The sequence below is a fragment of the Balaenoptera borealis genome (assembly GCF_965194805.1).
Source record: "Balaenoptera borealis genome assembly, chromosome: 8".
Lineage (NCBI taxonomy): Eukaryota > Metazoa > Chordata > Mammalia > Artiodactyla > Balaenopteridae > Balaenoptera > Balaenoptera borealis.
The window spans coordinates 53,377,955-53,402,321 of NC_138865.1; the positions used below are offsets into that span (position 1 = coordinate 53,377,955).

General features: G+C 36.8%; 1 protein-coding gene across 3 annotated transcripts in view; it reads left to right on the forward strand.

Annotated features, from left to right (window-relative positions):
* Positions 1-24,367, forward strand: part of MLLT3 (MLLT3 super elongation complex subunit) — a 249,382-nt gene that overhangs the window by 208,463 nt on the left and 16,552 nt on the right. For all 3 annotated transcript variants that reach the window (XM_082401004.1, XM_082401006.1, XM_082401005.1), the window contains exons 6-7: positions 22,190-22,259; positions 24,044-24,173. In XM_082401004.1, the coding sequence (XP_082257130.1) occupies positions 22,190-22,259; positions 24,044-24,173 (200 nt within the window). The remainder of the gene's footprint in view (positions 1-22,189; positions 22,260-24,043; positions 24,174-24,367) is intronic.

A 24,367-nucleotide genomic window follows, 5' to 3' on the forward strand; every position in this document is an offset into this window, starting at 1 on the left:
TAAATACATAGATGGATGGGTAGATGGGATGGAACAATTATTCCGTGTGTTTCAGGCTGCTGTTTGTTTCTCCTAGGCTCACTTGATGCTGCCCCTCAAATCTAGCTTTGATGTCTTTGGTTCCATGTCTTATAGTAACAATTCCCTACTACTACCTACCTTCCCTGCAGAATAAATGTCAGGAGAATCAACAGAATTCCTCCCACGTGAAGTCTCTCTTATTTACCACTTACATTTGTCCATTCTGCAGGAGCCTGTTCTGCTTCCTTTTCTTCTTTTTCCCACTATTTTCCCTTTCCTAGAAATGAGCTAGTATTTTCTATGCAGAGACAACCAGTTATCCAGATGTGATTTTATTTCCACAAAATGATTGACTAATATCAGTTGGTTTGCCTTTTACAAAATCTTCTACCCAATGCCCTAGGAGAGTTGCTAGGAACAAGCAAACAATCCAGTATCAACACTTAGCAAACCATTGTCCAGAGTCATCATCCCGGGAACTATTCTGTGTCTTGAACTGGTGGTATTTACGTGGGTGTATACATATGTAAGAATTAATTGAGCTGTACACCTAGATTTGTACATTTTACTGCATGTAAGTTACACTTCAGTTTAACCTATGAAATATATAATTTGTCCTACCATGATAGGAAGGAAATGATTTATCTGACTGCTAATTCATACTTCTAGCTTTGATTTTAAATGTTTGAATAAAAGCAGCCAACTTGTTAGAGTTCTTTATAAATGTGAAATATTGGAGCAAAAGGCAGTTAAATGTTAAATCATAAGCTAGACTGGAAAGCCTCTGGGTCAGGGATCATATCTGGATTGTCCAGCACTGTTTCCCCAGGGTGCTAACACATTTCCAGACACATAGTAGGCATGTAAGAACAAGTCAATAAAAGACAGCTTTTGTTGTACAGAATTTGCGGATACACTTTACACAAAGGAATTAATGTATGATTATTTTGTGATCAATACTTTTATCTGATTTTTGTATACTTAAATCACTATTTTCATTTTACCTTAATGCTACTTTTTCTTTGTCAGTAAGTAGATCTCAGTCTGTGTAACAAGGTTTAAGTTTTATTTTCAAAGCCCTGTCTGTATTTACAACCTTGGAGAAAAATTAATATCCTTTTTAGTTTTCTATTTAAACTTACCACCTTTTACCTCTAAATATCTCAACATGTTTTTCTAATTTATATCCTTCTTAATGTAACACTATCAAATCTACTACTATTTTCTTTGGCTAATATTTTACATTTTATCTGTAGTTCATTGGAAACGTTACTGCCAAATTCGCCATTAAATTCTCTTGGTTGATTCTCATAACATTTCTGTTTTAAAAACTGCCATAATAATCTGATGGGTTAAATATCCCCAAAGTATACATAACTTAATTATGTTTTAGTCTTTAAAAACATAGGGATTGAATCAAATTGCCTTACTGGACAGAATTGAATGAGCAATTGTCAGTATATTTTCAATACAGTTTTCTCAAAACAACTTTATTGAGATACAGTTCATATACCTACAATTCACCCATTTAAAGTGTACAATTCAGTGGTTTTTAGTATATTCAGAGTTGTGCAAACATTACCACAGTTAATTTTAAAACATTTTCATTGCCCCCCAAATAAACCCTGTGCCCTTTAGTTATCACTTCCCAATTCCCTCATCTCCCGCAGCCCTAGCCATCCGCTCATCTACTTCCTATCTTTATAGATTTGCCTATTCTGGACACTTCATGCCAATGGGATCATGTAATACATGGTCTTTTGTGATTGGCTTCTTTCACTTAGCATATTTTCAAGGCTCATCTGTTTTGTAGCATGTAGCAGAACTTCATTCCTTTTTATGGCTGAATAATATTCCATTATATGACTATTCCACATTTTGTTTATCTGTTTATCAGTTGATAGAGATTTCGATTGTTTTCACCTTTTGGCTATTGTGAATAATGCTACTAGTTTTACATAATGAGTAACTGATGAAATATTACCTTCTGATCTGACAGCAGCATTCAGAATCCCTGACATTCTTATTGGTGTAACTTTTCTATTTCTTCTTAACTCTGAGCATCTTGAGAAAGTTTGGAGAATTTTGATAATTGTTGAGGGAGGTGGGTTGTTTTTCTCCCCATGGAATATCCCTCTGGGTCAGTCATTTAGGTATCCTCAGTACAAAAAAACAAGGTAAACTATATGCCCCCATCCACAGCTTTATTACTGGTAGGGATAACTTAGGTAGTTATGTAACTATTTGGAAAAACATGAACATTTTAGAAATGGGCAGTTTGTTTTTGAAAGTTACCTTATTATCATTGCTCTTTAATGGGAAATCCTTTTGGGGGGGAATTTTTTTTTTTTTTTTAAGACAAATTCTACCACCTTCTTCATCAACCTTTGGTTTTTCTTTTTAGTTCATCAGTTTTATTGCTTTTGAGAATAAAATAAGTATTCAAAAGAAGCAATCAAGTACAAGTTTTCTAACTCATCCAGTACTTGATCTGCCTTTTTTTGTTTTGAGGTTTACACAAGAATTAGTTTGGTTAGAGATTCTAGTGTGGGAAGTTTCTTCCAGGTGAGAATCAAAACATTGATCTTCATAAATGTTAATTTGAACTTAAAGCACAAATGTTTATTTTATTTGGTTAGATATTATTTTGGGTGATTGTGACATTACAGACTCCCCCCACCTCCACCATGAGCCTCTCCTATATTTCTGTTTACAGAACTTGAACTTCCAGATATCTAAAACTTACCCACTTTAAATACTTGAACTTTTGAAACAATTAATGAATTGCACTTGGAAAATGAGTGATCTTTGGATAGCTTTCCTGTAGGGGTTTGTAGTGGCTTTTGAATTCTAAGTTTGTACTTTTTTCCAGCTGCTTTTTTCAAGGTGTTACTGTGTCAGAGGAGCTGCTGTTTATCTGGTAAAGAGTAATTTATTTTATTGATGAGACTTTCATTTGTACACATTCAACAGTATAATTGGTTTGAAAAGTCACTTTTCAACATAATGTAAAACAGTTATGTCTCCTACAATAACTCTGAGAAACTTGGACAACACAGTCAGAACATTGCTCTTTTATGGGTTAAAATTTAGTTGCCAAAGGACAGAGTGTCTTAAAGGAGCTAAAAGCCACATAGGCAGTGATTGAGATCATTAAGCTTCTTTTTTCTGCAAAACAAAAACAACGTATGTTGTTATGTATAAACAGAAATGGAGCAGGAGAAATAATATGGTAAATTAAATCAGAGAAATTTGGTTTAACCTACTATAAGTATGAAGTTATGCCAAGTACTTATAGGTTAGGGATCAGCAAACTATATTTCTTGGACTAAATCTGGTGTGCTCCTTGTTTTTGTAAATAAAGTTTTATTGGAACACAGCCATGTTCATTTATTTATATATAGTCTGTGGCTGCTCTCACACTACAAGGTCAAAGTTGAGTAGTCCTGACAAAGAATGTACAGAAGTGAAGTCTAAAATATTTACTACTGGGCTCTTTACAGAAAAAGGTTGTCAGCCCCTTCTATGAAGGGTGCAAAGTAAGTAAGATGTACTTTATATCCTCACCGTCATCCTTATGTAGCAGATTGTGGGGGGAAAGTGGTTAATATAAGTATTCAGATAACTCATACACAAAGCAAAATACAGAATAGTAGAATTATCAGTGATGAGAAGGATGTAAAAGGCATCTTCCCCAGGAAGCAGAATCTGGTTGGCCTGTAATTCATTATCTAGGTTGTATATATATATGTATCTCCAGAAAGTAGCGTGGCTGTCACCATAGGAGCAGATTGGCTAATACTAATAGCCCTAAAAGGCAGTTGGCATTTCTTACTGGGAATCATCTGGGGTCTGGAATATTCAGTGCAGTCGTGTATTCCCTGGGTTGTATCATTCCAGCACATCTTTAGGATAGAAGCTTGGGGCATCCACGGAATGGGGTCTGTCACCTCCAGTGATGTCTGTGGCAGCTGAAAGCTTCTATTAATAGGCTTTGTCCACTCTTGCAAGGTTCATTACTCCAGCGATTGTGCCTCCAAACAAATCTTCATGACAGGAACCAGGCCAATTCTTTCTTGGTGTTTCTTTAGCAAAGCTATAGCCAAGAAGAAGAACACCCCAGATTTCAGAGGCTAACTTGTAGACTTTGGGTTTATTGGCTTCTAAAGGGAGTAGGCTTGGGACTCCTGACCACAGTGGTATTGGAATGATCCTTCTTCCCACTCTTGTGACATACTGTGACTTGGAAACTCTTCTCTAAACATTGTTTTGTGTCACTTCAGGCATGGAACAGGCTTTCTCTAAATGTAAACTGACTCATAATACCACTCTTGTATTCACCAATTTTAACTGTAAGCTCTTTCTCACTTCATATAACATTATGTAGCTCACAAGGTGCTTTCTGGACCCTGTTTACCAAATGGCACACATCTGTACTCGTCCCGCAGTGGCAGTGCCAGCTGGAAACGGGAATTTGGTTTCAATCTAAGGGACTGCAGTGGATCCAACCCAGAACTAAAATGGAGTGATAGGCCAGAATCCTAAAGGGAGAGACTGAATGCAAATATTTCAGAAGGAAGAGATTTTAGTTTTTTCCAAAATGCATCTTTACATAAATACCAGAGAGAGACCATGGGAAAGGATCTTGTCAGATCAAAAGTGTAATTTCATGGAGATCTCAGAATTAGAACGTGATTAAAATGGAATGCTGTGCCAATTAATGGTGCACGATTATATGAAACTCCTATAGTTGACGTGTAAAGAAAATATTAGTCTGGAGTAGTGGTTCTCGACCTGGGGTGACTTTCCCCACCCTGTGATATTTGGCGATGTTTGGAGATTTTTTAAAAAATATATTCACTATAAATTTAAAAAAATTTTTTATTGAAGTATAGTTGATTTACAGTGTTTCAGGTGTACAGGTAAGTGATTCAGTTATACATATACATAGCTATTCTTTTTCAAATTCTTTTCCATTACAGGTTATTACGGGGTATTGAATATAGTTCCCTGTGCTGTACAACAGGTCCTTGTTGTTTGGAGACATTTTTAAGTATCATGACCTGGACGGGGCTTGTGGGGGTAGAAGCCAGAGATGCTTCTGAACCTTCTATAAGGCACAGGGGAGCCCTCGCAACAAAGATTTTCCAGTTCAAAATAATAACGCCAATGCTGAGAAACTCTGGATAGTGGGCAAAAATTCTTAGCTGAGATTTCAGCTTATTAGGGCAAATTATTACACCTTTCCGAAATCCTTTTGGACATGAAAAGGGAGTATTTCTTACTGCTTTAGGGTGGTTTCAGTTGAGCCAAAGAAACACATTTTGGTATTTCTGTTTACCTATTTTAAACATAATTATGTAAAAAATTTTGAAAGGAACAAACTAGTTTTATCAAGAAAAAACAAAACACAACCTGATCCCATCACTCATTTGTGTATTTCCTTCAAGATTGGAAATATTATGGAACAGAATGGTTTATCTATCAGAATATCCTCTTTAGAGAAACCAACCGAAAGACAGTGGCATTTTTCCTGGGCTTTCATCCTTCTTATATCTTTTCCTGGCCCCTTCCCTTTCAAGTAACACCGCCATCACACAAAGTTTAGGGTCAGTTTATGACAAAGTGATTACTTAGACTATAAATACCTTTGTAGAATTCCCAACATTAGGAATTCTTACTGGTATTTGAGTGAGAAAAAAGTTTTGTGAGATATTTTAGTATTTTTGGGGTGTATATGTTCATCATAACTTAGAAATTTTATTTAGTACCTTTATTTATGTTTGGTTTTGTTAATAAGTCAAAGTCAAATCTAGAGGTAACTTTTTACTTGCCGGATGAGTTTTTAGTTGATTGTGAGATGTAAAAAACAAGGGAGAGGAAAAGACCAGATATTCTGGATCACCACACAATAGTATCCCTGAACTTCAAAAGCCCCACCCAGGAGGGTGCAGCTGGGGAGTGGTATATTTTCTGTACTCTTGGTAAGCTAAATTTGGTTTGGCAGAGAATTTTTAGCAGTAGATAAGGCTCTGTGAGTAAAACTTTGCAGTTTTAGCCAAAGAAAACAGGCTGTAGATTTGATGACTCTATTTGATTTATTAGTGCCATATGCAGGGCCTTTTGATCTTCAGGATTCAGTAAACCAAGGAATTGATATTTATCAGAACTCCATCACAGGGGAAGAAATCTTAATTTGCCTGTAGTGTTGATACTAATATAATTATCCAACACCTGCATCCTATTGATGATAATTGTGTTAGGTTACATTTTAATGATAGGTACAGATGAACATTAAAAACAAGTCTTTGGAGAGCATTAACATTGGAAATAATCTTATTTCTCAAATACCTCAAATTTGCTTACTTGAGTATATAACAAAACCTCTTATGAGGAGTGCAGGAAGTTCATGTAGTGATTGTGGTTTTAAAGAAAAAAGGGAAATAACTTGACATTGATGATACCACATGAGCAGATGTCCTATAATAAAGGATACTTGCAATCTTAATTTGTCAGACAACATAAAGGAGATTCAATTAACTTTGAGGTTTCACCCCACTTCTGAATTCCTTTCTAATACTTTTATAAAGTAGCAAAAACCACAGGACAAATATTTCTGCCATTAAACCATCAGAATCCATCTGTTTTTGTCTTTTTACTACTAAGACAAGTTAACATATGACAGAAGTGTATATGTCTAGGAAATTGAGATGAAATATCAAGAACATATCATGGTATTTGTATTTTCTTTAAATGGATCTTTTTATTGAGACTCTTGGAGCCCCACATTTTTGTATAGGAGGAAAAGCTTCTGGGTCTCAATGAGTGGGATGCCCTAAATGAGTTTCACTTTATTTTTTCTGTGAATTCTTAATTATTACTTGACCAGTGAGCTACTTGACCAGTAGTTATTACTTTCCTGTAGATGATTTATGTTTAGATTAACTATCATGTTTTAATTCTCATCTTTCTTAGGCTGTTTGTATAGACGTCCTTTCTAGGATGTCTTATACACCAGGCATTGAATGAGGCATTTTATCAGCTCCCTGCTCCAAGAGAAGTTTGAGGGAAAATAGATTTTGGATCAGTTGAAGGAGGTTGCCTTATTTCTTGAAGTGTCAAATATATTTCAGGGAAGACTATCATAGGGGGAGAAGGTGGGCAAACCAAATGGACTCAGACATGACTTTTCTCATATCAGACTTTCATGGTTCTTCTTGATGATAGTAGTAGCTAAATAATAGTCACCATTTATTCCATGCTCTGTCCTAAACACTTTGCTTGCATTATCTACATTCTCATACTAACTATATGAACTAGTACTGTTATTAATTCCATTTCCCCACTTTAGAGATGGAGAAGCTGAGACCTGGAGAGAGAATATGACTTGGCTTAGGTCACACAGCAAAAAAAGTGGTAGAATCAGAATTCAAACCAGGTCTGACGTTTCCAGAACCGGAGCCCCAAGTCATTTTATTATTCCACTCTTTCACCTACACCCTCATATTAATCTTGAGTTTTCAAAGTATTTGACGTTAGAGCTAAGTGCAAAATCGTTTACCATTTTTTGTAACCTGTCCTTCTATCACAGAGCATTTGGCTATTTGCATCTCATTTGCTAACACATCTTAATATGTATGAATCTCAATATATGTGCATATATACAACACGTATGATATAAACATATATATATATACACAACACTACAGTGTTATAGGTGTAGTTCATAGCTGTCTCCAAATAGTGCCGTGTGTGTGTGTGTGTTATTTACTGGAAAATGTTACTAGTGCCCCAGTAATGAATAGGAGCTTAAAGTTCATGTTTGGTATCTCTACCTTTTAACTCTACCACTCTTTATTTGCACAAGCAAATGTGATCCTCTGTAGTGACTTTGCCCTGTTTACAGACTAGGAGTGTGTGCTATTACTGATAGGATAGTCAGGCCTTACAGTTAAAATACTCCTAAGACAAATAGATCCTGGAACCTTCACATGGCCATTTCTTTATAAAAGAAATATGTACTTCATAAAACTCTGCAGGTTACATAGAGCAGGGAGTTTACTCAACTGACTTAAGTTGATAAGTCAGACTTAACTTTAGAGAAATGTCCTGGAAAACTAAAGCAATGTGATTCAAGATCCGGGTATACTAGGAGAGACAGTTAAGTGTTTGACATCTGATCTCTCTAGCAGAATGTATGCTTACCACACATACGGTCATATCAGATGGAAGAAGCTAGTTTCTAAAACAGTTCGGGGTGGATGTTTGCTTCTGATTAGCCTGTGTGTATGTGTTGGACGAGTGAGCAATTGGGAAGTCATGACCATGTGTTTGCTGTCATTTAAACTGCCAATCTAATCTAAATATACATGTGGGTGCCTAAGGAGACTTCTTTCTTTTCAAGAGGATCATTCTTAACAGCTCTCAACTCCTTGCTGACACACGTGAACTTTGGGGCACTTCTGTTTTCCTGAGGGCTACTCTGTTTCCTTTTAAAAGAGGTGAGGATGATTTCTTTGCGTGCTGTATTTCTGATTTTTAAAGGCCAGCTGTATGTAAAGTTTATTTATTGTGAGCAGTAACTTCATAGGAAAGATAGCTTCTAGGATGTTCTACAAGGTAATGAAAGGGAGGGTGAGGGGATGAGGGTGGTGAGATGAGTAAAAGAACTACAGGGTTTCGATTTATAGAAGAATTCAGTTTTAGATCACAAATTTGCAGGTAGCCTGCTATAATCTAATTAAGAAGAATTAGAGAAAATGTTTATAAAATAGGAGGTATGATTTTATAATACCTCACTTTATAATGGAGCCCTGATGTGATTTAAGGTAGGAAGAAAAAAAAGATACCCTTCTCCTCTGACTTTGAAGCATTTACACATATTTTATCTACCCAGGAATTATTAAAACACATATTAAAGGAATTGAAGTTTTTTCTATTCATGATTATTATATTGTAGACTTTTATTTTCTTAGAGACGCTAAGGATTAGACATAAATATCTTACTAATCTGAAATGAATCTTTTCATTTAGAAAAGAATAATACTATTCTTCCATTTTTTTCATAATTATATAGCTTATCGTATTTTACAAAGCCATACACCCAAAATGTTTTTCTTTCCCCATTCACATATTTTTAGATGTAAAAGCAAACAGTGTACTGTTTTTAACTTATGAAAAAATAACAGGACACCCCTTGTCATCTAACTGCTAGAGTATTTGATACAAATTAGCTATCATTTAATTGCACGTTAAAATGTTGTTTCCTTAATATTGTTTTGATAATCCTAGAGAAACTGACTTTTCTTAAAATTTATGAGTGTATAAATTCTTACACAAGTACATGTATTTAATTTTTAATTTCTTTAACAGTCATACTGTATGACTGTTTGAATGGAATTAGGCTTACAGATTAATATATGTGACAAATATAAACTAAGAGAAGTAGTAACAAAATTTAAAGAACATAGCATTTGTTCAGAGTTAGGCAAATTTTCCTAGAGAAATATGAGAGTTACATACTTTTATATTTGGAATGTCAGAAAGCATGCACATTTATTGGCAGAAATAAATTTTCCTGGAACCATATTCAAGGAGAATTTACCATATGGGTATCTATAAATTAAATGCAGTTACTTGATGTCCAAATAGTTAATGTTATATATAAATGGGCAAAGTAATTTCATGTAAATACTAAATTCAATAAGTTAACATTGTTTTTCTGATGTGGTAGAACACATTGTTTTTATTCAGACATGGAGATACCTAAAGGCTTAAGAAACTTTTTTTTAAAACAACATTTCCTTTTTTAAATGTTTTCATTCCAGCATAATTTCACAGAAAACAGAAGCTGATCATAATAATCCCTTTCATTTCAGGAAGAGTCGTATTTAGTAAATTCTATTGTAGAACAGTAAGTGGAGCTTTAGTGCTCCTGCAAAGCTAGTTTCTCCCCTCTCCCTTCTCCGCTCCCCACCCCACCTCATTGCTTAGCACACACTCAAGGAATTGTGCAATTTGCTCAGTTCATCCAGAAGTTTATGAGAGTAATAATATCAATATTTCTAGTTTTATTTCAGAGTTTTAGTTTATAAGAAAACACTATTTTCCAGAGTAATTTGACTTCCAAGCTTCCAGCAGCCAGCTGGTAAAAAGGACGTGATCTATTACACATTTCACATTGTTCATAAGATAAAAACCCATCTCTTAGGAGATGTTTTAAGTCAAATGCAATTAAGTGGAAAGAAGAGTCTGTGTTTTCTACTTGCTTTTCAGCACTTGGTTCTTTTAAGTAGAGCAGACAAAAAGGTAGTAAGTAGCCTTTACTAGATAGGAAGAAATTTGAATGCCATATTGTGAACTAAATGTGCCGAAGTTTTAAAATATAATATATATCTTTGAAACATTCATGCATGCTTGTGTACACTAAGGTTTGTGGGATTTGTAGCTGTATAAATACTGTATGTATATAAGGTTTGTAGCTTTTCCTGAATAATGATTCTATGAGTAGGAAATGCTCTTGTTTCATGAAGATTAAAAACAAGTTTAGGTCTTTAAATCATCCTTGAGGTATTGAAATTGAATGAGCTTCTGAGGATCAATTCACAAACGGTTCTAAACCATGCTCTAAGAATGCTGTAAATCACTTGTGCTGTTGATCTAATTGAACAGTGTGGATCTGAACCCTCATTAACTTGTCTGTAAGGAAGAGAAAATTGAGGAGAGCAAGGAAGAGGCCGGGAGAAGACCTTTAGCCGGTACTGTCCTGAGCTGCCATTGTCGAAGGACATCCTTTGAGCTAATTTCAGTCCCATAAAAAAAAAAAAATCTATTTAGTGATTAGTAATCAGTGGATGAGAGCAGAAAGCCCAAGTGAATAAAGGCCATAAATACTGAAGTCCTTGGGATAACAGCCTGTAAAACTGTCAGAAAGCATTGCTTAAGTGACAAAAGATAGCCCAAAGTAACAACAAGTGTTAGCTCACTAGGCAATACTCCATATTCATGGACAGAAGACATAATTTAGTTTTCTTCAAAAATGGAGGTTCTCCCTTGAATCCAATACCTGCCTCACTTTATTTACTTGTTTTGGATGGTGTCTATTTGCTTTTAATTTATGGTCGACTGCATTTGCTAGTAGGAATCACGATGCCTGTTTAAAGATAGCTGTGTTTCCAAAAGTAGAACTATGATTGCTGAAACTTCTGTTTAGATCCATCAAGATCTACTTACTTGCTAAGAATGTTTAGCCTAACTAGAGTGAGTGGGTGAGTACATGTGTGTGTATTTTTAAAAGGCAGATGGTTAGGAATTAGATGCTGACAAGTGCCTTTCTCTTGCTTTTAAATTGAAGTCTAAAGTTTACAATTCTTCAATATTTCTCCCTGAGGGAAGAATAAATTAAGTAAATAAAAACAGAAGAATGTAAGGCTATATTATAAACTCTTTTGTTATTACCACACAATATTGAGATGACAAATGGTTAAAGTCTTACTTGCCAGTACTTTAGGTTTGTTTTCAGAGTTAGAGAAAATTCAAGATGATGGAATCAAAGGTCTTTCTTTGAAACTCCTATTGTTCTAACTATGATGATGATTTCATGGCATTTGCATTACAGTGTTAGCAATCAAAATGATATGTTTTACCGTTTTTACAGTATAACCCTCAAATCCCAAATGTGTGTTTAGAGATGTGTATGTCTTCAGTGTATTTCAAGTGTTGTGGTTTTTCAAGTTAGAGAATTTTTATCAATGTACCGGCGTTTGCTTTTCAGCATTCCGGCTGTGAGAACTAGAGGTGTCATTCACTTGAAGGGAGCAGATGTTAAAGGTTCTTGCCCCTGCCTCCCTAATGGCAAACACCCTTGAAGAAGAGAAATGTTCTATTACCCAAATAGGCATCTTTCTGATGGTGAGAAAAGGCGGTAAAAGGCAGTAAATCTGCCTTCTCATTATGAAGTGCAACAATAGATTGATTTATGAAGAAAAGCAACTGTTAGGCTTATATAAGATGTGTGCATGGAAATGTAGGTTCCCTTAGAGCCTTATAAGCAGTAACATTCCTCCTATTCTTGACAAGAATCTAATATTACTAATAGGGAATGTGTTGATTCTAAATACCACGTTTTTTAAGGGGGTACATTGAGAACAAAAAAATCACCTCCTAATGTTTTCACATGAGAACAGTCTCTTAAATGTGCTGTGTTTTTACTATTTTAGTTTATTTTCATTAAGATAGAAGGGAATTTTTAAAAATAGTTTTATTTTTATAAACGTTTTGTTAGTACTTAACATTTTAATAGAAGTGAATGCAAGTATAACATATTTAGATGTTAGACTGTTTATAAACTTTGCAGTTTCACTTAATAAATTGTGTAACTTAAATTGTGTAATTTTCAGCACACACTGTAAAATGAGAGTTTCAAGTAGAGCCGCAGTGAAGATGATTTCAAATTTCAGGGGAGAAGGAGGTTATGTAAAGTATTTTTTGTTGGGCTATTATTTTAAGAAAATGTATGTGCACTTTATCTTTTAAATAAGTTTGTGTTACCTCTTATTTGTTAAGGAACTCAAAGTATTTTCGTTTAACTTAAAAATTAAAATTTTAAGCTCTAAAGTCAATTTTGAGCATAAAGTACAAAAATCTGGACAGTCCCTGAGTAAATTGTAATGATGCTGCCTTAAATGTTTAGTGCACGTCACTCCGGGATTTGAAATCTATGTCATATAATTAAGATTTGAGCAGGTAAATTACAGAATTAAAACTGATAATTATCTATAGACTTTTAACTCATTTGTTTTAGCAAACATGTATCTCCAATATATGTATATTTCCAAATTATACATACAGTAATAGCCATATTAACATGTTATGTACAAGAAAGCATATACAAAAATTTGAAAATTTAAAAGGAAAAGACAGAAAATAAACATGAGTAAAGGTTCTATTTTCTTTTACCACTATGGATTACCTTACACACATCTTTGTGAACATATATGTGCATATCCACACCCAAGGAACTTTGAGGCCTTCTCACCCAGAAGAAAGGGCTCCAGTATGTTACCTGAAAAATGCAGTTATTCTAATTAGGAAGATACAAGGCTTGTAAAGAAACAGTCCTTGCAACTATTAACAATCTTTGTTGTCTAGACTGATCATGAGAAGTGTTGCATTTTTAACCTGATGATGATTGGTTAGTTTTACATTTATTTTTATTTATTTATTTATTTATTTTTGGCTGTGTTGGGCCTTCGTTTCTGTGCGCAGGCTTTCTCTAGTTGTGGCGAGTGGGGGCCACTCTTCATCGCGGTGCGCGGGCTTCTCATTGTCGTGGCTTCTCTTGTTGTGGAGCACAGGCTCTACACGCGCAGGCTCAGTAGTTGTGGCTCACAGGCTCAGTTGCTCCGCGGCATGTGGGATCTTCCCAGACCAGGGCTCGAACCCGTGTCCTCTGCATTGGCAGGCAGATTCTTAACCACTGCGCCACCAGGGAAGCCCAGATTGGTTAGTTTTAAATCAATACTTTTTTCCCAGTGGGTTTTGGTTATTTCGGAAGTCCAAGTACCATGGAAATAAGGGTTTAGCGAATAAAATGAACTCTTGATGCTGCTGCTGTGGTAGTAAATCTAAGCTTCACATTTAATGGGGAAAATTCTCTAAGAGAGTCGAAAGATTAAAATTAATAAAACTTCTTGACATTTGTGTAAGTCTATAAAGATTCTATTGGTGTCAGTCAAATACTCTATGACCATTTTTAAGTAAGCCATTTTTAAAAAGGTCTAAAATTAATAAGGAAATGCAGTTAAATATCTTGTTAAGATCTCTTTACATGTATCTGTGTTTTATTTCATTTCAATTAATTGCCATGTTTATGATACTCTGAATTTATTCTGTTTAATTTACTTTAATATTTAAAATTTTATAATCCCAAACTGAGAGTTATAACCACATATAACGTACTTTTAGGACTTTGTTCAATTCAACACTGCCCTTATATAGAGAGAGAATCCACTAATACTTTTTCATTATTTCAAGTGTCTTGTGAGCTACACAGGTGGGTTATTTCACAAGTAACTGAATAGTAGTTCTGACAACAGTTAAGGGATCTTATTGTTAACTGATGAGCAGTGGTGTTTTGATGTTCATTGGTCAGCTTCAGTAGCAGTTAATTATGGGGCAGTTCTATCAGGAAACTCTTTTTCTTCCTATTTCTCTTTTGTGAGGCATTACAGCTCTAAACCCTCTCACTTGTAACTTTTTTCTTCCTCTGCCCTCAAAACACACAAAAGAGAAAAAGAGACCAGTTAAAAGATAAGTCTCTAACATTACAACCAAGTGGTATATTTAATGGCCAGTTGTGAAACTCAACTTCTGTGTGCACAGTCTTTGCTCAAGAAATAGTAACATGCTTATAGGTGGTACAACTGTAAATGGTCTGTTTCCAGATGATTTCTCATTCCTAAAGCTCTTAACAAGTGAGCGATTTTCAGAACACATCTGGCACATGCACCATCTTGCAGCAACTGGATTTTTTTTGAAAGATCACATGTTCTGGCCACAATAGTCAGTAGCAGCCTTCAAAGTACAACTGGTGATGAGAGATAAAAGACTTGAGGCTCCTCTGTTTAAAAGAGAGGAAGCTAAAAGAAAATTATAGCCATCCCTAAGTGTGGAAAAGGGTCTTATGGAAAGATTTATAGACCCTTGTTCCCCAAGGCCATTTCGTTTCCTAATGGGATTTTGTGTTCTCAGACAGGGAGTACAAAATGATGACAGCATTTAATAATAATAGTGAAGATGACGATAATAACGAAGAAAGCAAATGCAATTGTAAAAACAGAGGCACCTCACTAGAAAGCCAATTATCTTGGCACCCAGGATAATTTTGTCCGTAAATTGAAAATATAACAGAAATAAAGATCTTTCCTCTTTTGCTAACCAGTGGAGAGGGTAAGTCTTAGGATCTTGCTCTGTTACAGGCAAATGATGGGTATAACAATAGCTTTTGATAATACAAGGGCCCAAGAGACTAAATACAATTATAATGTAACATCAGGTTCACTCAAGTTGTCACAATACTTACAAATGGAGAGGATTTGCCAAAGAGAGATGTGGTTTCTTCCCGTGTAGTCATAGACCTGAGTAATTAGCAATAATGGTTCCAGCTTCCTATTCCAGTGTCCTTTCTCCAATTAAACCTTGTTTTCAAAGAAAGAGTTGTTGACAGGTTACTTAAAGCATTAATTCTGTTTTGTTTTTCTGTTTTTTTTGTTTTTACCCCTGGAGTTTATGGGAATTGTATAGAAGGGTTGGGAAAAGAGAGTAGATCACCCTTGAAGGCAAATAAAATAAATGATTGTAGTGTGTTGCCTGATGTGCTTGCTGGTCCTCTTGATCACTGCCAGTGTCCAGAGGATCAGGAAAATTCAGAGGAGAAACTTACTTGCTTTTTTTTAAAAAAACAAAACTTACTGTACTAGAGAGGCGAGTAGCCAAAATACATTGTAGTATTGATTCGACGAATGTTAGAAGCAGTTGATACAGACACATTCAGACCCAGGGATGAAGCGTTTTGTCTTACCACTGGTTTGCTTTGGGTGCTGATCACAAGATGTCCCTTAGACAGAAGAATATTCAGTTTCACAGTGACATAGAAAACTTTGTTCCCTGACACTAATGTTATAAAAGGGTGTTAGTGTGTTCAGGACCCTGCTTTAAATTGATAGCACTTTTTCAAGGTCAATAGGTGTAGTAGAACGAGCACTGGATTAGAAGTCACAAAACTTGGTTGTAATCCACCTATTGGGCTGGCCAAAATGTTCGTTCGGGTTTTTCTGTACCATCTCACTGGTCACTTAATAAATATTACCCACTGGCCACTTAATTTTATTTTGCTTCAGTTTCATCATCAGTAAAATGGAGATTAAAAAATGTGTTGTATTTTAGTCAGCTCTGGCTGCCATAACAAGGTACCATAGACTGGGTAGTTTAAGTAACAGGAATTTATTTATATATGGACGCTGGGAAATCCAAAATCAAGGTGCTGGCTGATTTGGTTTCCCTGTGAGGGTTCTTTTTTTTGGCTTGCAGCTGGCCACCTTCTCACTGTGTCTTCACATGGGAGGGGTGAAGGAGAAAGCAAGTTCTCTGGTGTCTTGTCTAAATAAGCGCTCTAATCCCTTCATGAGAACCCCACCCTCATGACCTCATCTAAACCTGATTACTCCCAAAGACTGCATCTCTAAATACCATCACATGGGGGTTAGGACTTCAATATACGATTTCTTGGGGTGGGGGCACGTGTAGTCCATAGTACTTACTTGCCTTTCTCATGGCAGAACATACGAAATAAAGACTATGATAGAGCTACACAAAGATACATTAAGAGGTTAGAGTTATTGACTGATTTTTCCAATCTTATTCTCATATACCTTTCTATATAATAAGGTTTTGTTCTTTTAGCATGTTTATTTTGAGTTATTAATGTAAAACCAAATGAAAATAAAAGTTCTCTTGTTTCTAGCCTTTTGACAATTCACTCTTGCGTTGACCTTGTTAAATTTAAGTGTTATTTTATAACTTTTAATACTTATTTCCTTGCTTAACTTCGACCTTACCTTTAATTGACATAGCTATCACAATATATTACCTATTAACAGAAATTGGTAAGAGTGTGTTCATAGGATGAAGAACATTTTACACAATTGTATGGACGGATGTTACAGGTCATTTTTCTTTAAAATCAAATGTATATTTGAAAGTTGAGTTGGATTATCTTCAGTTTCTTAGAGTAGAGAAACTAAATGATGTAGTCTCTCTTTTTTTTTTCTTATAAATTCATTTATTTATTTATCCATTCCTGGCTGTGATGGGTCTTCGCTGCTGCACATGGGCCCTCCCCAGCCACGGCGAGCGGGGGCCACTCCTCGCTGCAGCGTGCGGGCCTCCCATTGCGGTGGCCTCTCCCGCTGCAGAGCACGGGCTCCAGGCGTGCGGGCTTCAGGCATGCAGGCAGTTGTGGCACACCGGCTCAGCAGTTGTGGCTCGTGGGCTTAGTTGCTCGAGCAGCATGTGGGATCCTCCCGGACCAGGGATTGAACCCGTGTGCCCTGCATTGGCAGGCAGACTCCCATCCACTGTGCCACCAGGGAAGTCCAAGGTAGTCTCTTTCTTTCAGTTTTGTTGAGATATAATTGACATATAACATTGTATTAATTTAAGGTATATAACATAATGATTGGATACATGTATGTATTGTGAAATGATTGCTACATTAATTTAGTTAATATCCATCATGAATGAGTTAGTCTTTTAAAAGTGTATGACATTTGTATTTTCTTCTATGATTAGTACTCATCCTTGACACAGTCTTTCTGAATATTTGTGCAAAGAAAAGATGATCTTTATCACAGGGTATGTGTTTTCATTTTCTAAACAAAATAGAAATTTGTGAAAAAAGGTAGCAATGTGTCTAAAATAATTTAACTAGTTACACCATATTCTCTTCCTTTCTCCTGAAGAAAGGTATATATAATTCTCCCCCCTTTTCTTTATATTTATTGTTTTAAAGATCAAGTTGAAGTTTTGTTCATAAATATAGTTGCCCATTAGAAAAGATGGAAATTCTGCCTTCTGATTACCTGAGGAAGTCTGCTCCCAGTTTAAGGAACAATGGCAGATTTTATAAGTCCTGTCATGTGACCTGCCTTGACAGGTGTTCTTGTTTGAAGCACTTAACTTCTAGGAGTTGTAAACATGCAGTTTTTCTTATTTGTCTTGGACAAAAATAATCCTCTGTAGAAAATCCATTACAAAATGATTTTGCATAGCCATTTAATGTTGAAGATTGCATTGCAAATCTTGGTAGGCCCATTGTTTTGGTAGTAAAGATATATCTTATTTTAGGCAGTAGAGGAGTTTGTGATCTATTGTAAATAATAGGAGCAACTAAGAATTGATTAGCTGCCATTCTAACAGCAGTGGGCTAGGAGTTTTTACTTTATTATATCAACTTAGCATTATCGCTTCTACGTGAGGTTCAGTGCCCTCACTCTGAGGAAACTAATGCTTAAGCGTTCTTCCCAAAAACATATATTAGTGAGCAATAGATTTGAGGTTCTTAAGCCTATAGTTTTGTCACTGTGGAGCACACCATTTAAAGAAACTTCATGTCTAGTGTGTGATTACTCAGTAAATCAGCTAAACATGTGCTTAGGGCATCAGCAAAAAGAAGCTAAAAATTTTTTTTAGTGAGGAGAATTTTGATATTCAAAAACAAGTCTTAAATTAAGGGAAAATTCAGAACCTCATTGGAATTCCCTGCACTTAGTTTTTGGCATACCTAGGGAGGGAAAAGGAAGATACCATAATCTCTTCAATCCTTAGGGCCTATGCAAATCTTAATCTAGCCCTGTTTATGGTGAATATTTTTTGTAAAGCACACAACCTTACCTAGTTTATATAGTCATCCTTGACTTGTATATTTGGGGGGTAAATCTGATTTTTTTTTTTTTTTTTTTTTTTTTAAATACGAACTTAAAGCGAGCTGCAGCTCTGTTTTGTTGGACTTGATAAAATCTAGGGCTGTGTCAGCCTCATCTAGTAGCAGAGTGGCTTTTTGAGCAGTTAACATCTAGTTGAATTTTGTCCTGGTCAGCTTAGGTTAGTTTAAGGTCCATCCACCAAAACACAATTGTACATGCTTCATCAATGTTTTTATTTACTGGTAACCATGTTCTGTCAGGGTGCTTTCTTGCCAAATACTTGGAAGAGTACGCAGGGATACTACCTCTGGATAGAGCAGTAAGTTTCTATTTTTTCTCATGATGCAAACTCTTACGCTTTCTTAAAATTAAGATTCTTTCAAAAACATGTTTTTTGCCTGTATAAAAAAGAGAAGTGATCAACTTAATATCAGTGGTTTTCATTAATATCATTTGTTGAGCTTTTAAAATATAAACATGCCTGGCATCCCTACCCCACCCCACCAAACATTGAATCAGAATCTCCTCATGTGTCGAATCCACCCAGCTGGTTCTGATGAATATTCACAGCTCTGAATCTCTGAGCCTTTGGTCGGCGGTTCTCAAAAGTCTGGTTGACTCTCAGAACAGCATCAGCATCACCTAGGAACTTGTAAGAAATCCAGATTCTCATCACTATCCCAGGCTTAGAGAATCAGAAACCCTGGGAGGGTCTGCATTTTAACAAGTCTTCCAGTTGATTCTCTAATGCTCAAGAAAGTATGGGAATCACTCCTTTCAGTCATCTCAGAGGTCTCCTCAGCTCTCAAATTCTACAAGTCCTTGTCCTGATTGCAAAAAGCTTCCTGGACATTGGAATGTTCTGCCCATCATTCAACAGTTTATCCTCCTCCATCCACTTCTGTTGCTTTCAACTTTCCATTTTAATATTCTCATTGAATGAATGTGTCTTCTACTGTAAGCCTGCTCGAATGTTTGGTGGAAGAGTCAGGGTGTTAATGATAAACATTGCATAGAAAGCCTTTTTCTCCTGTTGTATTGCATTTTTTTTACTGTTTGCCAGTTTCCTGATGGTTAGCAACTGCGGCATTATTAACCTTGTTTATGGTTAAGAAACTAAAATAAGGCTGCCTCCAGATTTGGTTCGGGCATTGGCATGATGCTTGAGACAGATGGGTCACATTTAGCATGGGGTAGTTGGAGAGATGGCCACCGTCCTCTTGATCCTAATTAATGTCACTCTCAGCAAATAGCTCTGGCAGAACAGCTCCTTTAAGTCCAGTGCAACGCATACTGACCAGGCAGGATGGGGGTTAGAGCTCTCTCCGCTCGCTATAAGGAAACCTCTTTTTTTGGCTCCCAAATGGTTTCCAGAGCTATCAAAATAATACCATTTGCAGACACTTTTCGTGGCTGAAAAGAGCAACTTCGAGAGGAAAAGGGAGTGCTCTGTGGACCACGGGAGAAATGTTTTGCAGCTGGGCATTGTACGTCGCTGCTGACTGCGTGCCCTTTCAGTTGTGTGACTCACCATAGTGACTGGACAGTGGAAAAGCCACTTGACAGAAATGAAGGGTACCTCCCACAGGCCTCTGTCCTTGTCCACCAGCTCTCCTTTGTGGGCCGCAAACAGCAGTGTGTAGGACATTGTACTGCAAATCTCAAGGCAATCTCACAGTGGTGATGGGTTGGGGGGCCGCCTGCTGCTCATTAGAGATCCCGTCTGGCTCTTTTCCTGCAGGGTGAGTGGTAGATTACTGACACCTGTTTTCCCATCCAGCCTGGGGATGTGAAGTGTGCATTAGGAATGCCTGAAAGTGCTTCCTTGTGTCTGAGTCTGTGGAGCTTGGTGTTGCTTGGAGAGGGGGGAGTAGTGGGTTCAGTGCTGAGAGGGGAGATGAAAAAACCAGGGGTGAGAAACTGTAATACGAGCTGAACTGAGATTCTCATCCTCATGGAGTGGCTTCTGATTGTGCTGTTTGTTTGTCCTCCACGTGGCCGTGATAAACGTAGTCACCCACTGAGCAAAGTAGAAAGATGTTTCCTGTCCATGAGAAGACCTCAGATGTTTCTCAGATAACGTGAGTATGGGGACTTTCCTGGTGGCGCAGTGGTTAAGAATCCGCCTGCCAATGCAGGGGACATGGGTTCGAGCCCTGGTCCAGGAAGATCCCACATTCCACGGAGCAACTAAGCCCGTGCATCACAACTACTGAGCCTGCGCTCTAGAGCCCATGAGCCACAACTACTGAGCCCATGTGCCACAACTACTGACCCTGCACTCTAGCCTGCAGGCCACAACTGTTGAGCCCACGTGCCACAGCTACTGAAGCCCATGCACCTAGAGCCCATGCTTCACAACAAGAGAAGCCACCGCAATGAGAAGCCCGCGCACTGCAACAAAGAGTAGCCCCCACTGGCTGCAACTAGAGAAAGCCCGGGCTCAGCAACGAAGACCCAATGCAGCCAGAAATAAATAAATTAATTAATTAAGAAAAACAAAACATGAGTATGTAGTTGAAACTATGAGCACATTAGAAATGGAATAGAAATGGTCCACTCTTTCAACCAAATTTATCAACATTAAGTTATTTTAAACTAAACTGGGCCTTAAATATGTAAGATTCAGGTGTGTGGATGGCATGATCAACTTCTCTGCACAGTTCTGTCCATGTGTTTTCTCTTCCCATCTTTACCTACTATAAAGTCTCATAAAAACTGGCAGATGGTGGACCAGAGGGCCTAATGTGCCTCCAGTCACAGATAAGAGAGCGCCTGCTGTATGCAATGCATGTTGCTGAGTACGAGGGAATAACAAGCAGCACAAGACAAATGCCCCAATCCTTGCTTTTTCAAGTGCTCGCAGGCTACTAGAAAGAAAAGACATACACATCGGAGGTAGAATGATACTGCTGCATATCTTCAAAGCAAACAGATTATCCATATTTTCAGTGGGTTTGGGGAAGGACGAGAACTCTGAGTTGATAGGTCAAGAAGGATGTGGAAGTTTATTCTGGGTACTGAAGGATGAAGGGAATGCATTGAGAGTAAGAGAGTGGGGTGTGTATATGATGCTCTTTCCCTGCATCAGTGTGCTGTGGAATTAAAGGGTTTTTTTTTTTATTTTTGTTTTTTGTTTTTTTAAGTAGTGGGAACATTTTCCCCTGACTCATTTGTGGGACTTGGCCAGGTCTCCTATTTGTGAACTGGATGAATGGGGTTAGAGTTGGGTCATGGCCTTGGACCAGAGTGAAATTAACTGGCTCATAATGTGATTGAACTAATGACCTTGGCCTCATTACCACTATGTTTTAACCAGTTGAGTCAATCAAACATTGCAGAAAGGGTAATCAAGGTATCTTTCAGAAAGAGATCCAGATAGCAGTAAACATAGGCGTGGAATCAAAGCCAGGTTCTTGCCTCCTATAACACCCAGGTGTTTCCCTCTTTATCCCTGAGTTTTTATACTTGTTTCTGCATCTAATAAAAATATGATGGGCAAAATGAAAAGGACACTGACTCTCCTGTGTTAGTGTTTTTGACATAAGGCAATTTATAGCCATTTTTCTTACACAGTGTCAGACTGTTTCTGTGGGGTAAAATATGTTTGAGCAACAATAGTGGTTTTAATTTTAGACGTGTAGTGTCCTGTACATTTATTGATGATAACTTTTTCTTCTTTCAAGTCTGAACAACCCAGTCCTGCCAGCTCCAGCTCCAGCTCCAGCTCCACACCGTCCCAGACCAGGCAACAAGGTATCCACATCTCCTGGGCCAACTAGGAGACATTTTTCTCATATAACATCTTAATGAGTTGATTTATGGCCTATTTTCTACTGTTTTATTATTTGAATGATAACTTGGCTTTTATGCAGTTGTATTTATTTCCCCTAGGAATGCACTTGAGTATTGTTCTGTTGTATGAGGCTGACCTTTAGAAATCGCCCTTTTTCCAGTCCCTGCCATCAGAGTCCCATTTTACAAAGGGATTATAGACACAGCCCATTCCAGGGAGTTCCCAAAGGAAATACAATAGCAAAAGCTGGACTTGAGAGACTTTGACAGAGAGAAATAGGTTTTTAGTCTCCCTCCTGGACATCTTTCATTTTATTATTTTTCTACAGATTAGTAGACCTTTTTCTGTGGTGAGTGTTAATTTGCTGTCTTTAAAATATATTTTCTTCTACTCAACTCAAAATAAAGAAATTTAATAAAAAAATTTAAACTGGAACATTAAATATATGTTCCACTTTTTCATGTGTGGAAACTCTTCAAATGTGGGCCCCTTTTTTCTGTTTGTTTGGTTGGTTTTTTTTAACATGAAAAGTGAGATAGTGTCAAGAAGTAATTTGTTTCTGAGCATCATGTCACACATTGCCTTTTTCATTGACCACGTTGCATTCCTGATGGCCTTGTATGTTTTGAAAAGGATTAAATTGTTGTGTGTGTTCAGGCTAAGGCTAAGCTTCCAGGAAAAAATAAGACACTGTTCATTTTGGGTGTTCAGAGTTTGTGTTCCACTGACTTCCAAAGATAAAGGCCCATTATAAAAGCAGAGAAATTTGGGTTTTGCAGAATGTGAGATTACAGAGAGTCAATACTTATTTTAGAAGTGAGTTAATGATAGCTCAGATAGTCCTATCACAGATTAGACTTTAGGAATTGGCTAATCCAGAATGAAAGTGCCTCTCTCACTTTCTTGATTGCCTTTACAATCTCTTCTGTTAAGATTAGAAATATCTATTTTGTTTTCATCACATTTAGAGTAGTATGGTGAAAATAAGCCACGCTATGCATTTTTTTCTGTTTTTTTTTTTTTTTCAATTCTAGAATAATCTGAATTGATTTTTCTCTCCCATCTAATACTGGACACTCTTTTGAATATTCTGGGCACCTGATTTATTACATGGTCTTATTTATGTAAATACATGCCAGTATTTTGCCAGGAATTTCTTAAAAAGTAAAATAAAATTGGCTACACAAAATTGTTGCAACAAGACCTTGTGTCCAAGATCAATATAAAATCAGAGATAGGACATTACACCATGGAATTGAAATACTTTATAATCTGAACTTGACTGAAATGCTTGCTTGACCTGAAATTGACCTTGAAATAAAAGGAACAGCTAAACCTTAATAGATCAAAAACTACCACACAAAGGCTGCATTGCTAAGAACAAGTTACAACCATGGTGATTTATTAGTCTCAACTTTTCAATACACGGATTAACCTAACAAAACATTCAATTTACTAACAGATCTTTCTTTTTAGGTGTGATTTTTCTTAGGGAAGAAAAATGCATAGAAAAAAATCCCTAGGAAATAGAGATTTTCTAAAGAACATTTTCGGGCATCTGTTATGAAAGCAATAGTGTTTTGGCAGAGGTTGCATTCCAGAAACTACCAAATTTGTCATGTAAATTGTATAAATATATATGATAGTGGTAATTTTTAACCAGTGCTCTGTGCTGGTGAGCATTCCTCTGTGTCTGATGTGGCTAAGTGTGTTTGATTGCCTGTGGTTCGTGGTCATTACTCAGGTCCTTTAAGGTCTATAATGAAAGATCTGCATTCCGATGACAATGAGGAGGAATCAGATGAGGCAGAGGATAATGACAATGACTCCGAAATGGAGAGACCTGTAAATAGAGGAGGCAGCCGAAGTCGCAGGTGAGTGTCTTGGAAGGAATGAGGTTCCCTGTAATGGAATCACACCTTTTCACTCCGCCTAATAGTATAACCACAGCCAAAGTGTGAAACACCAAAAACAATGGCAGTAATGGTCACATGCAAAAGTGTGAAACGCCAAAAACAATAGCAGTAAGTGGTCACATTCGTTTTTTAAGTTGCAGCACCTTGGCATG